We start from the raw sequence: 10864 nt of genomic DNA, 5'->3' as shown, positions 1-10864 counted from the left end.
ACAACCTAACTGCAGTTTGATTGATATTACTTGGAATGCGCAATAAAAATATTAAAATGGAGTTATCGGTTTTTGCAAAGGAACTCTTCATATATTTTTTAAAGGAAAAAAAGGCTTTACTTCTGAAAAAACTTTCCTTAATTAATGGCCGCACAGACTTTGGGTTAATATTAGCACATTAGTATTAACTATAGCTATCTATATAATCTTGCCAATAGTTAATGCAGTAATTATTTGCAATGTAATGTCAGTTAATGATGTAATAATAAAAGATACTGCAAAAAAGCAAATAACTGTAGATTTTGGGTTACATTCTTGCTTTTGAACGTGAAATTGACCTTCAGTCACTAAAACCATTGTTTTTTAAAGTAAAATATCTTTTTTTTGTTATTTTTTTGTTAATATGTCACACAATATATACAACTGTTTGAACTTTTGCTGTCGTAACTCTCAAAAATACAGTAAAAACAGTAATAATGTTAAATAATATTAGCATTTAAAAATAACTGTTTTCTACTTGAATATATTTTAAAATGTAATTTATTCCTGTGATGCAAAGCTGAATTTTCAGCATCATTACTCCAGTCTTCAGTGTCACGTGATCCTTCAAAAATCATTCTAATATGCTGATTTGCTCCTCGTGAAACATTTCTGATTATTATCAATGTTGAAAACAGATGTGCTGCATATTATGTAGAAACCGTGATCCATTTTTGCTCCAGATTCTTCAAAAGAACAGCATCCAAATGAAACAGACAGATGTCCTTTCTGAATAAAAGTATTAAAACTGACACCAAACCTTTGAACACTAAGTAAAAGTAAAACTTTACTGCCTGACTTACATAACCTAAAAAGTGACTCAGTGCGTGGTAAGACATGTTGTAATGGTGACGTAAAAATTGCAGTGTGACAATATGTAATTTACCTACATTGCAGCATCTCCGGCCACACAGATGCCTGCGGCCAATTTGGTGAACGTCATTGGCATGACGGTCATTCGCACAGGAGCCCACGGGAATGTAAGTCACCCTGTTTAAAGACTGGAGGGGATGCCAGGTAGGAATACGCTCTGTGTCCTGGCTGACCCTTAGACAGTGACCCCGCCGCACCCATGTTATTAGACAGCGTGGCACTGCAGACCAGGACGCAATGCCACGCTGAGGTCTCTGCCAGATCAGGCCTGGATTATTTGAAATGCACTGAGCTCCTGCTGTGATCACAAGAGCATTCATTGAAGAGTCGGTGCTGTCTCTAAGCATTAAATGTAGACCAAATTTAGACACGAAACTGGACGGTCCGTCATTATTCTGATTTAGGTCATGGTGGGTGGGGTCATATGAAGTCATAAGAGCAAAAAGCCATAATATTCAAATGTTCGGGCTTAGGTTTTTCTCTGAATGAATGAAATGCAAATATGTCTTGTTGGTCAGACTTTATGGTGGTGCATAATTTTAAAAGTTAAAATACTATGTCTTGTTCAAGATTAATAATGGTTTTGACTTATGATTAAGTTTATGATTCAAATGTAATTGTTCATTTAGCAGACACTTTTGTCTGAGCAAATTTAATGGTACAGTTCACAGGACAAACAGCAAGAAATGTCATTTTTATTTGTTTTTTTGGATGTCTGTATTATTTTCTTTATTGGGTTTTAATTTTTAGTTGATTTAGTTTTACTTTAGAAATGTAAGAAATGTTGCCTTGGCAACTAGCTGAATTTGTTTTAGTATATTTGTTTCAGTTAATGTTTATTTTATTTCAAGAAACCAGCTTAAATGTAGTTATTTTTTATATATATTTTTATTTTGTTTCAGCTAATATTTATTTAAAGTAATTAAATATATATATATTCATATTTATTTTATAGCAAGTAATAAAAATGTGTTTTTAAATTATTTTAGATTTAGTTAATAGTGGCAACTAGCTAAAATAATTTTTTGCTTATATTTTATTTCAGTTTTTCAATTTCAAGTAATGATTTTTTTAAATAATTTATTTTTAGTTAATGACAATAAACCTGCTGCACACAATGCTTTCGACATCGCTTTGAGGTAAAGTCCTTCGAGAGCAGCACACACCGTTTGACTCAAATGAACTGCTGCCTTTGGCAACCAGCTCGAGTTCCCCGGTGAGAAGTGAACGCACGAGCAGACGAGAGGACAGTGTAAAGAGGAGGAGGGAGGGGGCGTTACGTGATGGGGATTCTGCGTTCGTAGGAAGAAATCCTGAGGCTGGCAGGCTATATTTAGCTGGTGTTGCCATGTGCCCAGAATGTGAGACATACATTCTGCAGCATGCGCATGTGAGTGTGCAAAGGGACGGGGGGAGGAGGAGTAGGGTGCGTGCAAAAATATTACACACTTCTCACATAATTTTAAATAAATGTCTCTCACATGGAAGGAGCCATATTATGTATGTCAATCCTTTGAAAATTCTAATGCAAAAAAATTGCACATATGCCCTCTTGTTTTGTGCTCAGAGAGCACAGAATTACCTGAAACATCTTTTATTATGACACTCTGTTTTTTGTATGCATACAAAAGCCACTGTGTGAATAGGGAATTGGGTTGCTGCAGTGGGACCTGCAATAGAACAATTCAGTATTTCTCCAGGCACTTACAATGGAGGGCGGTTTGTGGGAGGAATCCTTTTACATTTAGGATAAATACCCCATTTGGCATGTGATTTAAATCTTTGCTCATGAAACCACAGAAACTTTTGATGCAATCACCTGAGCCAAATAGCAGTTGACTAGTTGACATTTGACAATTTGATTGTGAACAGGTACAGTTGTAGGGCTGCATATGACTTATATATATATAATATAATGCTATAATATATAATGAAATAAGTTGACATTTGATGTACTCTATTTGAAAGACTTATAAATCTTCCGATATCAAGAGTTAAAGATCATTGTCATATTATGAACCGAGAGGAAAACTAATAGACAACATTCATACTTAATATCCAACACTAAGGACCCTTGTGTTTCTTATGTAATTCTTATGTAATTCAATGAACTGTCTGTATGCAGTGAAATGTTTTACCACATGAAGGCGCTCATGTCTAATTTTTTTAATTCTGTAGCAAGGCCTGGTATATAAAACAAAAAATTATAAGTTATTTTTCCAAGCATAGATTTTAACCACCCTTTGAAATACAAGCTATTAATTATTCTATTTTATGTATTTATTTTTAAAGTTTCAATATATTTCCCGACCTCATGTTTCTAAGTAAATTGTCAATGTTTAATGTCTTTTAATACATTTTTGGGGGCGATTCAGCTAACAAAACATGCATTTATGGGTAAGATGAATGTAAATTATCTATTCGTTCTATTAGAAAGAATTAGTGTTCTGCTAATTGTGTTAATCGGGTGTATCCAACTAGTGCCTTAAAATGTATAAATGCAGTTAATTTATGCTGTTAAGAGTTAAGCACAAGATTTTTCTTTTTCTTTTTGTGCACAGTGACTTATTTGTTAGTGCACTTTGGTATTCTGTTATCTTTTTATATGATAGTCTTAAGTAAAATACTACTTTTCAGTGGATTTTTCAGAACAGATTCTTTTTTTTGGTCTATCTTGTTCAAAAGAAAAACAGTGAACAAGGTCTGCTGTTTTAATCAACTACACAACACCAAGTAACATCCATGTCTTAAGTTTATTTAAAAAAAAATAATAAATCAGTGCAGTGTAAAATAAGTCTGATTTAAAAATAATTTAAAATAAATATTAAACATAATTAAAAAATTAAATATAGCACATAGGCAAATGTTCGTACTTAAAGAATTCAACATGAATTTACCAATCCCAACACAAACCTTACACGTATAGTGGAAAGAACAACAACACCAAAAAAAACAGATCGATACATCAACTCGTACAGGTTTGTAACGCTGAATAAATCCAGATTATAAACTGTACATGGTACATACTCTCTGGAAATGTGTTTATGGATCAAATCTGATTCTTATCTCGGGAGTAGTTGTTGATCCTCAAGTGTGAAGTTTGTGGTTCGGTTAGTTGGCACCTGGTACATTTCCACCTTCTCCCAATCATCAAAAGCTGTGGTAATAAACCATCCAGGATATTTAACGGATTCAAAACTGTTGTAAGCCGTGCCGGTCTCTTTCCTGAAGAAGAGGAGGCTGTCGTACCCATTCGGGTCACCGGCTTTAATCGTGTTCAGAGGGCCACTGACCTCCTAAAAACAATAAAAAAAAGTGTTTAAATCCTCATTTTATGATGTGGAAAACATTTTTTAGGGAAGGTTAATGTGTTTGTGCTGCACGAACCTTCAAGAGCAGGTCGGGGGAAGAACCATCCGACTGGGTACAAGCAAGGTAGAGGTTGCTGTTGGAAATTCCCAGGCACACAGGCTGGGCGTCCTTTTGTGGGGCACTCGATACGTACGTTGACATGCTGAATCGAACTGAAAGAAACAGAAAATGTGTAAGAGGAAATGTCAAAAGGACATTTCTGAAGTCATGCATTAACATGCAAAAGCTTGTGTTATAAAGATTTACCTTTGTATTGAATTGCTGCAGCACTCAGCGTCACAGCCTTCAAATGAAGAGGTTCGCTGCCTAGTTTGTTGCTCTGCACTAGAGTCTTTTTGTACTTATCGCAAACGGTGCACTGCAAGGTCCGGCTGGTCTTACAGTAAGTTGGTGTTACATTAAGCGGCTTCACCAGACGCTCTGTGGAAATAGAAAGAACAACCAAAAGAGAACAAATGCTTAAACCGTTTGGTAGTCAAAAAATACTTAAGTTTGATATTGTAGATTCTCATTAATATTATAGAGGTTTGACAAACAAACACACTTTGTACCGTGTTAAAAATCTGAGTACGATCTTACAGTGTCAAATTGACCCAAATTAGATTTGATATAATACAATCAAAAATCAGGTAGTATGAGTAAATCTTTAACCCTTGTGCTGTGCTGAAGATCCTTTACCTAATTTGGTGTTCTCAGTCAAAAATGACTGGCCTTTTAAAAATAGCTTGTGAATCTCTCATTATGCTATATTATAACCAAATCTTGGATTCGAGATCCTTGTTTGTTTTCTTTCAATTTTTTTATCAGATATGAGCATCTATCAGATGCATGCATGTAAATGTCAACACCCTTCTTAGAGAGTAGTTGAGAACCTCAAAATGCATAAAAAAATATTATTTTGGTTGTGCAACTGCCTTTAACCATGAAATTTGCCATTCAAGTTGACCCACACACAAGTCACAAAATATGAAGAAGAAGAAGAAGAAGAAAAAAAATCTGGGTCCCGACAATCTGGGTCACATTGGCCAGCTACGTAACATAATGGTTAAGGTGGTCACTATGGTTTGTTGCTGGTCCTACCAGCTCTAACCATCTTGACCAACTATCATACCACCAGAAGCCAGTTTTAGTTGCTTAAAAGTTTGCTAATGGTACCTTCGATCACATTCTCCAAGATGAAGTTGAGCAGCGCATCTTCACAAAACTTGCCAGAAGACATTCCTTTGATGTGCTTCAGCCTTTCCACAGCAATGATGATGTTCACCACCTGCCTCATGCTGTGAGGATGCGGCGACAGTTCCACTTTGATGTCTTCATGCATGTCGCATTGGCAACTCTGAAGGAAAAAAACAACAAAAAACTACGTTTTAGAAGACTTGATATTAATCAGACAATATCCATGAGCATATTTAACAGCAACTCACCATGACCTGATCTGGGCAGTCCAGTTCATCAGAGTCAGCACTGTCGGAGTAAATTGCACTGTCTGTTTTGAATGCACTGTTTAGGAAACGAACGAAATGCAGCATTAGAGGAGTTTCAGGCAAACTAATCCAAACGAAAACCAAAGCTAGTTAAAGAAATAGAAATGTTTTGCATCATGTACAGATTTTACGTTAAACCCATTATCTAGTCAAGAACTATTTAATAATGCATTCATAAAAATAATATAAAAAACCAAGTGATACTTACTCCGCCGAATCAAAAATATAGTCATATCCATGGTATGCCATCGTTCTAAAATAAAGCATAAAACTAAACGGTGAGAAAATGATCATCTTTATCTTTAAAAACTGACGTTAACTCAAGATGCACGTGAAAGTCCATTGTACGCTACATACCTGTCGTTTAGTTCAGTTCCCTCTCTGGAGTTACTGAGCTGATTAAATCGTTGTTTCTCTCGTGAGAGTCTTCGGTTGAATGTGTTTGTGACGGTGGAAGTGTGCTTTTATGTCCTCCATCAGGGAATTTCCCGTCAGAGAAGCGCGTAATCCATACCAACAAAGGAGAAGTTTGTACGTTTCGACATAACTGGTCACAGTCACAAATGATCCTTTGAAGTGTAAATAAACTCACAAACTTTCCTCTGTCACGATAGAGAACTGTACAGCACAATTATTTTCATTTTCTCCAAATTCCTGCACTCGCGATGACATCATGCTCGTTTTGTTGTCTAATAATTTATTCAAAAATACATTAAAAAAAATGCTAATCATACATAGAATAACTTGGATTCAACCCGTTGATGACGATGATTCTGTTTTCACTGAATTAAAAGTCAGTTTGAAGTGTTCTAAAGTAGTCAGATATTGTAAAAGGAAAAAAAGTCTCATTAAAAGTTACAATTCTTAAAAAAATATTGCCAAAAGTAGTTGTAAAAAAAAAAAAAAAAAACATAAATAAAAAGCAGGGAGGCATTTTTTAATGTTAAAAAGTAATTAACAGCGTTTGTTTTGCAAGTAGAAACGAGAAAACCATATATATATATGTGTGTGTGTATATATATATATATATATATATGTGTGTGTGTGTGTATGTATATATATATATATATATATATATATAACCTTATTAAATTGAAGACAGCATGACAACATTTTATTATAGTATTAGTATTTTTGCATGATTAGGCATGCAATAACCTAAAGATAATAATTTTTGTGAATATTTCTCAAGGTCTTGACTGCTAAAATGTTATATGGTCTGTCATAATGCAAAGTTGCCATTAAATAGCTTATTACAGGCTTTTCAAAATAATAATAAAACAAAGTATTAAAGAAACAAAAATGTAGAAGGTTAAATACAATAATATGAGCCTATTGTTTTGTTCAGCAAAAATTGTAATTACGCAATTGGTTTTTTTTTGTGGTGACTTGTTTTCCGTCCGCTTTTGCAATACTATGATGTAACTAAAGTTTTTGTTTGTAGGAAAGAATTCACAAAAATTATTCTAATTTGCAACCGTTTTAAACTACACATGATACTAACATAAGAAAACAATTATTTATGAAACTGAAAACATAGTTAGTAAAATATAACCCATGTGACAACTAGCCCCGGTCACAACTGACACCAATCTGTGGTAAAATGAGCAAAAACTTGTACACACTTTTTGAGATTTACTTGTACTTGAAAGAAATGTAAGACTTACAATACCTACGATGCTATTTTGTTGAGTCTCAGTCCTCCATGCAGTGTTACTGTCTGTGCTGTGAGGAGCAGTAAATCTCTTCAGGTGCATGCGGTAAAAGTGCCACTCACTCCAGACTGATCTTGAGACATGATCCCTGAAAAGGCAGCGACTCACTCAAGCCCCACTCCCGCAAGAACCAGATAACAGCCCATAATATCACATTCAGGGGTCAGAGAGGTCAAACAGCAGTGTCCACATGAGATAGAGTTAGATGACGGTTATTAAAGAAATGTGTCATTGTGTTTGTGATACTCTCGTTCAGTGGGGTGCAAAAATTGTGCATATTTCATACATTGCAAATGATATCATTTGCATAACAATTCGACTGAAAAGTTGAAATGAGACATTTACACAAAAATCTGGCCCTTTATACATGTAGTTCACATGACCAATGTCACAATGTCTCACGCGGGTTGCCAGGTTAAGAATGCGCAATTTACAATGAAAGGATATTTATCCACGTTTTAGTTTGTCTCTAGTCATAGTGTTTTTCTTTTGGTTGCTGATGCTTTTTAGGTTGGGTAAAATCTGCGATCTCTTAACTGGATTCATTTGCTGGCTTCCATGGCTGTAGTGCGCTGTGTTTTTTACCACCTGGCAACCCGAGGTGTTGTAATACTGATGGCTAAATTAGCAGTGGGCGGAGTCACACAGACCAAAACAAAAACAGACATTCCGACACAAAATGCACATTTCAAAGTAGAATAACCGGCTGTAGCAGTGTTTTTTGGAAAAAGAAGTATGTGAACTTAGCATGTTTCCTAAATAACTTCTTATTATGCTATTGTTATGCTTTAGAACATTCAAAAATATAACATACAGCTCCTTTAAAATTATATTTTATAAATTCCTAAAAATACAAAAGACATTTTTAGTAATTTAAACACTGCCTAAATAACTGCCTGTTTAAATGAAACTATGACGAAGAAATATTATTGTAGCATAAGTGCTGAATTACTTAGCTGATTCAGACTTTAAGAAACATAATCTAATTAACTTTAATTTTCACTGAGGTCATACATCAAAAGTTCTGGATGAATTAATTACCTCTTGTGTATGGGAGAATGTACACAATTGGGTTATTATGAAAATAAATTCTTCAGCAGAGAGGGTTTTTGGGTGTTTTGTCTAGTTATGCAATTAACAAATATTGGGGCTAGAATGTCCAGCAGAATTTCTGCGTTTATGAAACTTCTTCATTTAGCTTCTGCAAAATGCTGATATAAAATGTTAACGTCGGCTGCACTGCCACTTTACGTCATGACACATAAAAATCAGTTAATAAAAACAGCTGCGGATTTGCCAATTTAAGACAATATTACTGTATTTTCATGAAGTTTCTGTTAGGTCAGACAACAGACAGTCAGGATTTGTTAACAGTTGCAGGAAATTGTGACATAAACCACATAAACAACTGTGTCTCCGCCCATGCAAATCCAGTTTACCCCGGACTTTCTCATCCTGACATCCTGTGACTCGGTCTTTCTAGGTGTGTTATGAAAGGATGTGTAAAACGGTGTTGCATAATTAGGGATACTATCTTAAAATGATATAGGCTAGTTACATCATAGCCTCAAATTCTTGTTTCGTATTGCCGTGTCCAGTATTACAGAAATCTGAATGGGTGTGTGAAGGAAGGTATTTATAATAATAAAATATTATAAGCTAATATTACTGTAAGCTATAATATTTTATATAAATATTACTGTTAGCAACTGTTTACATCAAATAAGTCTTGATGATATAGTGATATACCCTACCGTTCAAAAGTTTGGGGTCAGGAAAATTTTTTAAATAAATACTTTTACTCAGTAACGATGCAGTCAATTGATCAAACATGTCAGTAAAGACATTTGTAATGTTACAAAAGTTCTCTATTTCAAAGAAATGAAATTATTTTACAAAAAATATGAAGCAGCAAAACTGCTTTCAGTGTTGATAATATTCAGAAATGTTTGTTGAGCAGCAAATCAGCAAGGATCATGTGACACTGAAGACTGGAGTAATGATGCTGAAAATTCAGCTTTGCATCTCAGGAATAAATTACATTTTATAATATTTTCAAATAGAAAATTGTTATTTTAAACTGTAATAATATTGCACAATATTACTAATTTTAGTGTATTTTTTATCACATAAATGCAGCCTTGGTGAACATTTGAACAGTATTGTATGCATGTACATGAGTATGATGTAACCTTGTTTGTACTTCCAAATATGGTCTGCCGTCATTTCCGTGCTTGTAAAAGAAAATTGGTCATAAGGTACTGTATACTCTTGGGTAAATAATGAGTATTTAAAGTTTACAGATTAAGTGGCGGGGGTTTTTTTTGGAAATGTATCTTGTACATAAGGAAATTGAACTGAAAGTGCTGTGCATATAACCAGTAACCGCAGAGAGCTTTTGGGCAATTAAGTCACTTACAAATACCTGGACTTCATGGTATTAGATTAGTTGTCCGTATCTGCTTAAAGCAGCTGTATGAAGTTTTATGTATTTTTGTGACTGTAGGGAGCCCCCTACAGTTAAGTGAGTGGAATTCATTGTCATAAATGTACCACTGTCGTAATTACAGTGGACGCACGCGTGCATTTATTGCTGCCGTAAAGCAATCCGCCCTTTTCGCGGAATTTCGTACCCGCTCACCAAACAGAACACACGTTTGGGAAGAAAACAGAAGCGATTCGCCTTATTAGAAATCACTGTACCATCAGAATAATTTATGGCCAGGATTTCTAAACTGCCTAAATATTTTTTTTTGGCTTTGTTTTCATCTCTTTGATGAAAGTTGTTTCATCTCTTCTCTTTGCTGAAGGTAATGACTGAAAAGTATTTCGACCAATAGCATGCAGGCATTGTACATAATCGACCAATCATGTGACACTGAAGACTGGAGTAATGATGCTGAAAATTCAGCTTTGCATCTCAGGAATAAATTACATTTTATAATATTTTCAAATAGAAAATTGTTATTTTAAACTGTAATAATATTGCACAATATTACTAATTTTAGTGTATTTTTTATCACATAAATGCAGCCTTGGTGAACATTTGAACAGTATTGTATGCATGTACATGAGTATGATGTAACCTTGTTTGTACTTCCAAATATGGTCTGCCGTCATTTCCGTGCTTGTAAAAGAAAATTGGTCATAAGGTACTGTATACTCTTGGGTAAATAATGAGTATTTAAAGTTTACAGATTAAAGAACCCATACAAAAAATGTATTTTTAATACATCTCTAAGGTACATTAAAATGGAAAGATTTGAGCAATCTGAAAAAACTAATATTTTGATGTTTTCGCACTATTAATTTTTATAATTTGATATATTTTTTATAATGTTTTTGGCTGCATCTGCCTTGAAAATTATACTAAAAATGTAT

The 10864-nt window shown here is 34.4% G+C and overlaps 1 protein-coding gene across 1 annotated transcript; it reads right to left on the bottom strand.

Moving 5' to 3' along the window:
• Positions 1-3696: 3696 nt before the first annotated feature.
• il1b (interleukin 1, beta) lies at positions 3697-6299 on the bottom strand. The gene is made up of 7 exons (XM_016447159.1): positions 6126-6299; positions 5977-6021; positions 5709-5784; positions 5440-5620; positions 4531-4704; positions 4300-4436; positions 3697-4208 (listed from the first exon to the last, which is right to left on the bottom strand). Exons 2-7 carry the CDS (start codon positions 6015-6017, stop codon positions 3975-3977), a joined length of 843 nt encoding a protein of 280 aa, XP_016302645.1. The 5' UTR covers positions 6018-6021; positions 6126-6299; the 3' UTR covers positions 3697-3974.
• Between the last annotated feature and the right edge of the window lie 4565 nt (positions 6300-10864).

The sequence above is a fragment of the Sinocyclocheilus anshuiensis genome, unplaced genomic scaffold, assembly GCF_001515605.1.
Source record: "Sinocyclocheilus anshuiensis isolate Anshui unplaced genomic scaffold, SAMN03320099.WGS_v1.1 scaffold343, whole genome shotgun sequence".
Lineage (NCBI taxonomy): Eukaryota > Metazoa > Chordata > Actinopteri > Cypriniformes > Cyprinidae > Sinocyclocheilus > Sinocyclocheilus anshuiensis.
Note: the sequence above shows the minus strand (reverse complement) of the source record. Positions and strands in the feature narration are given on the sequence as shown.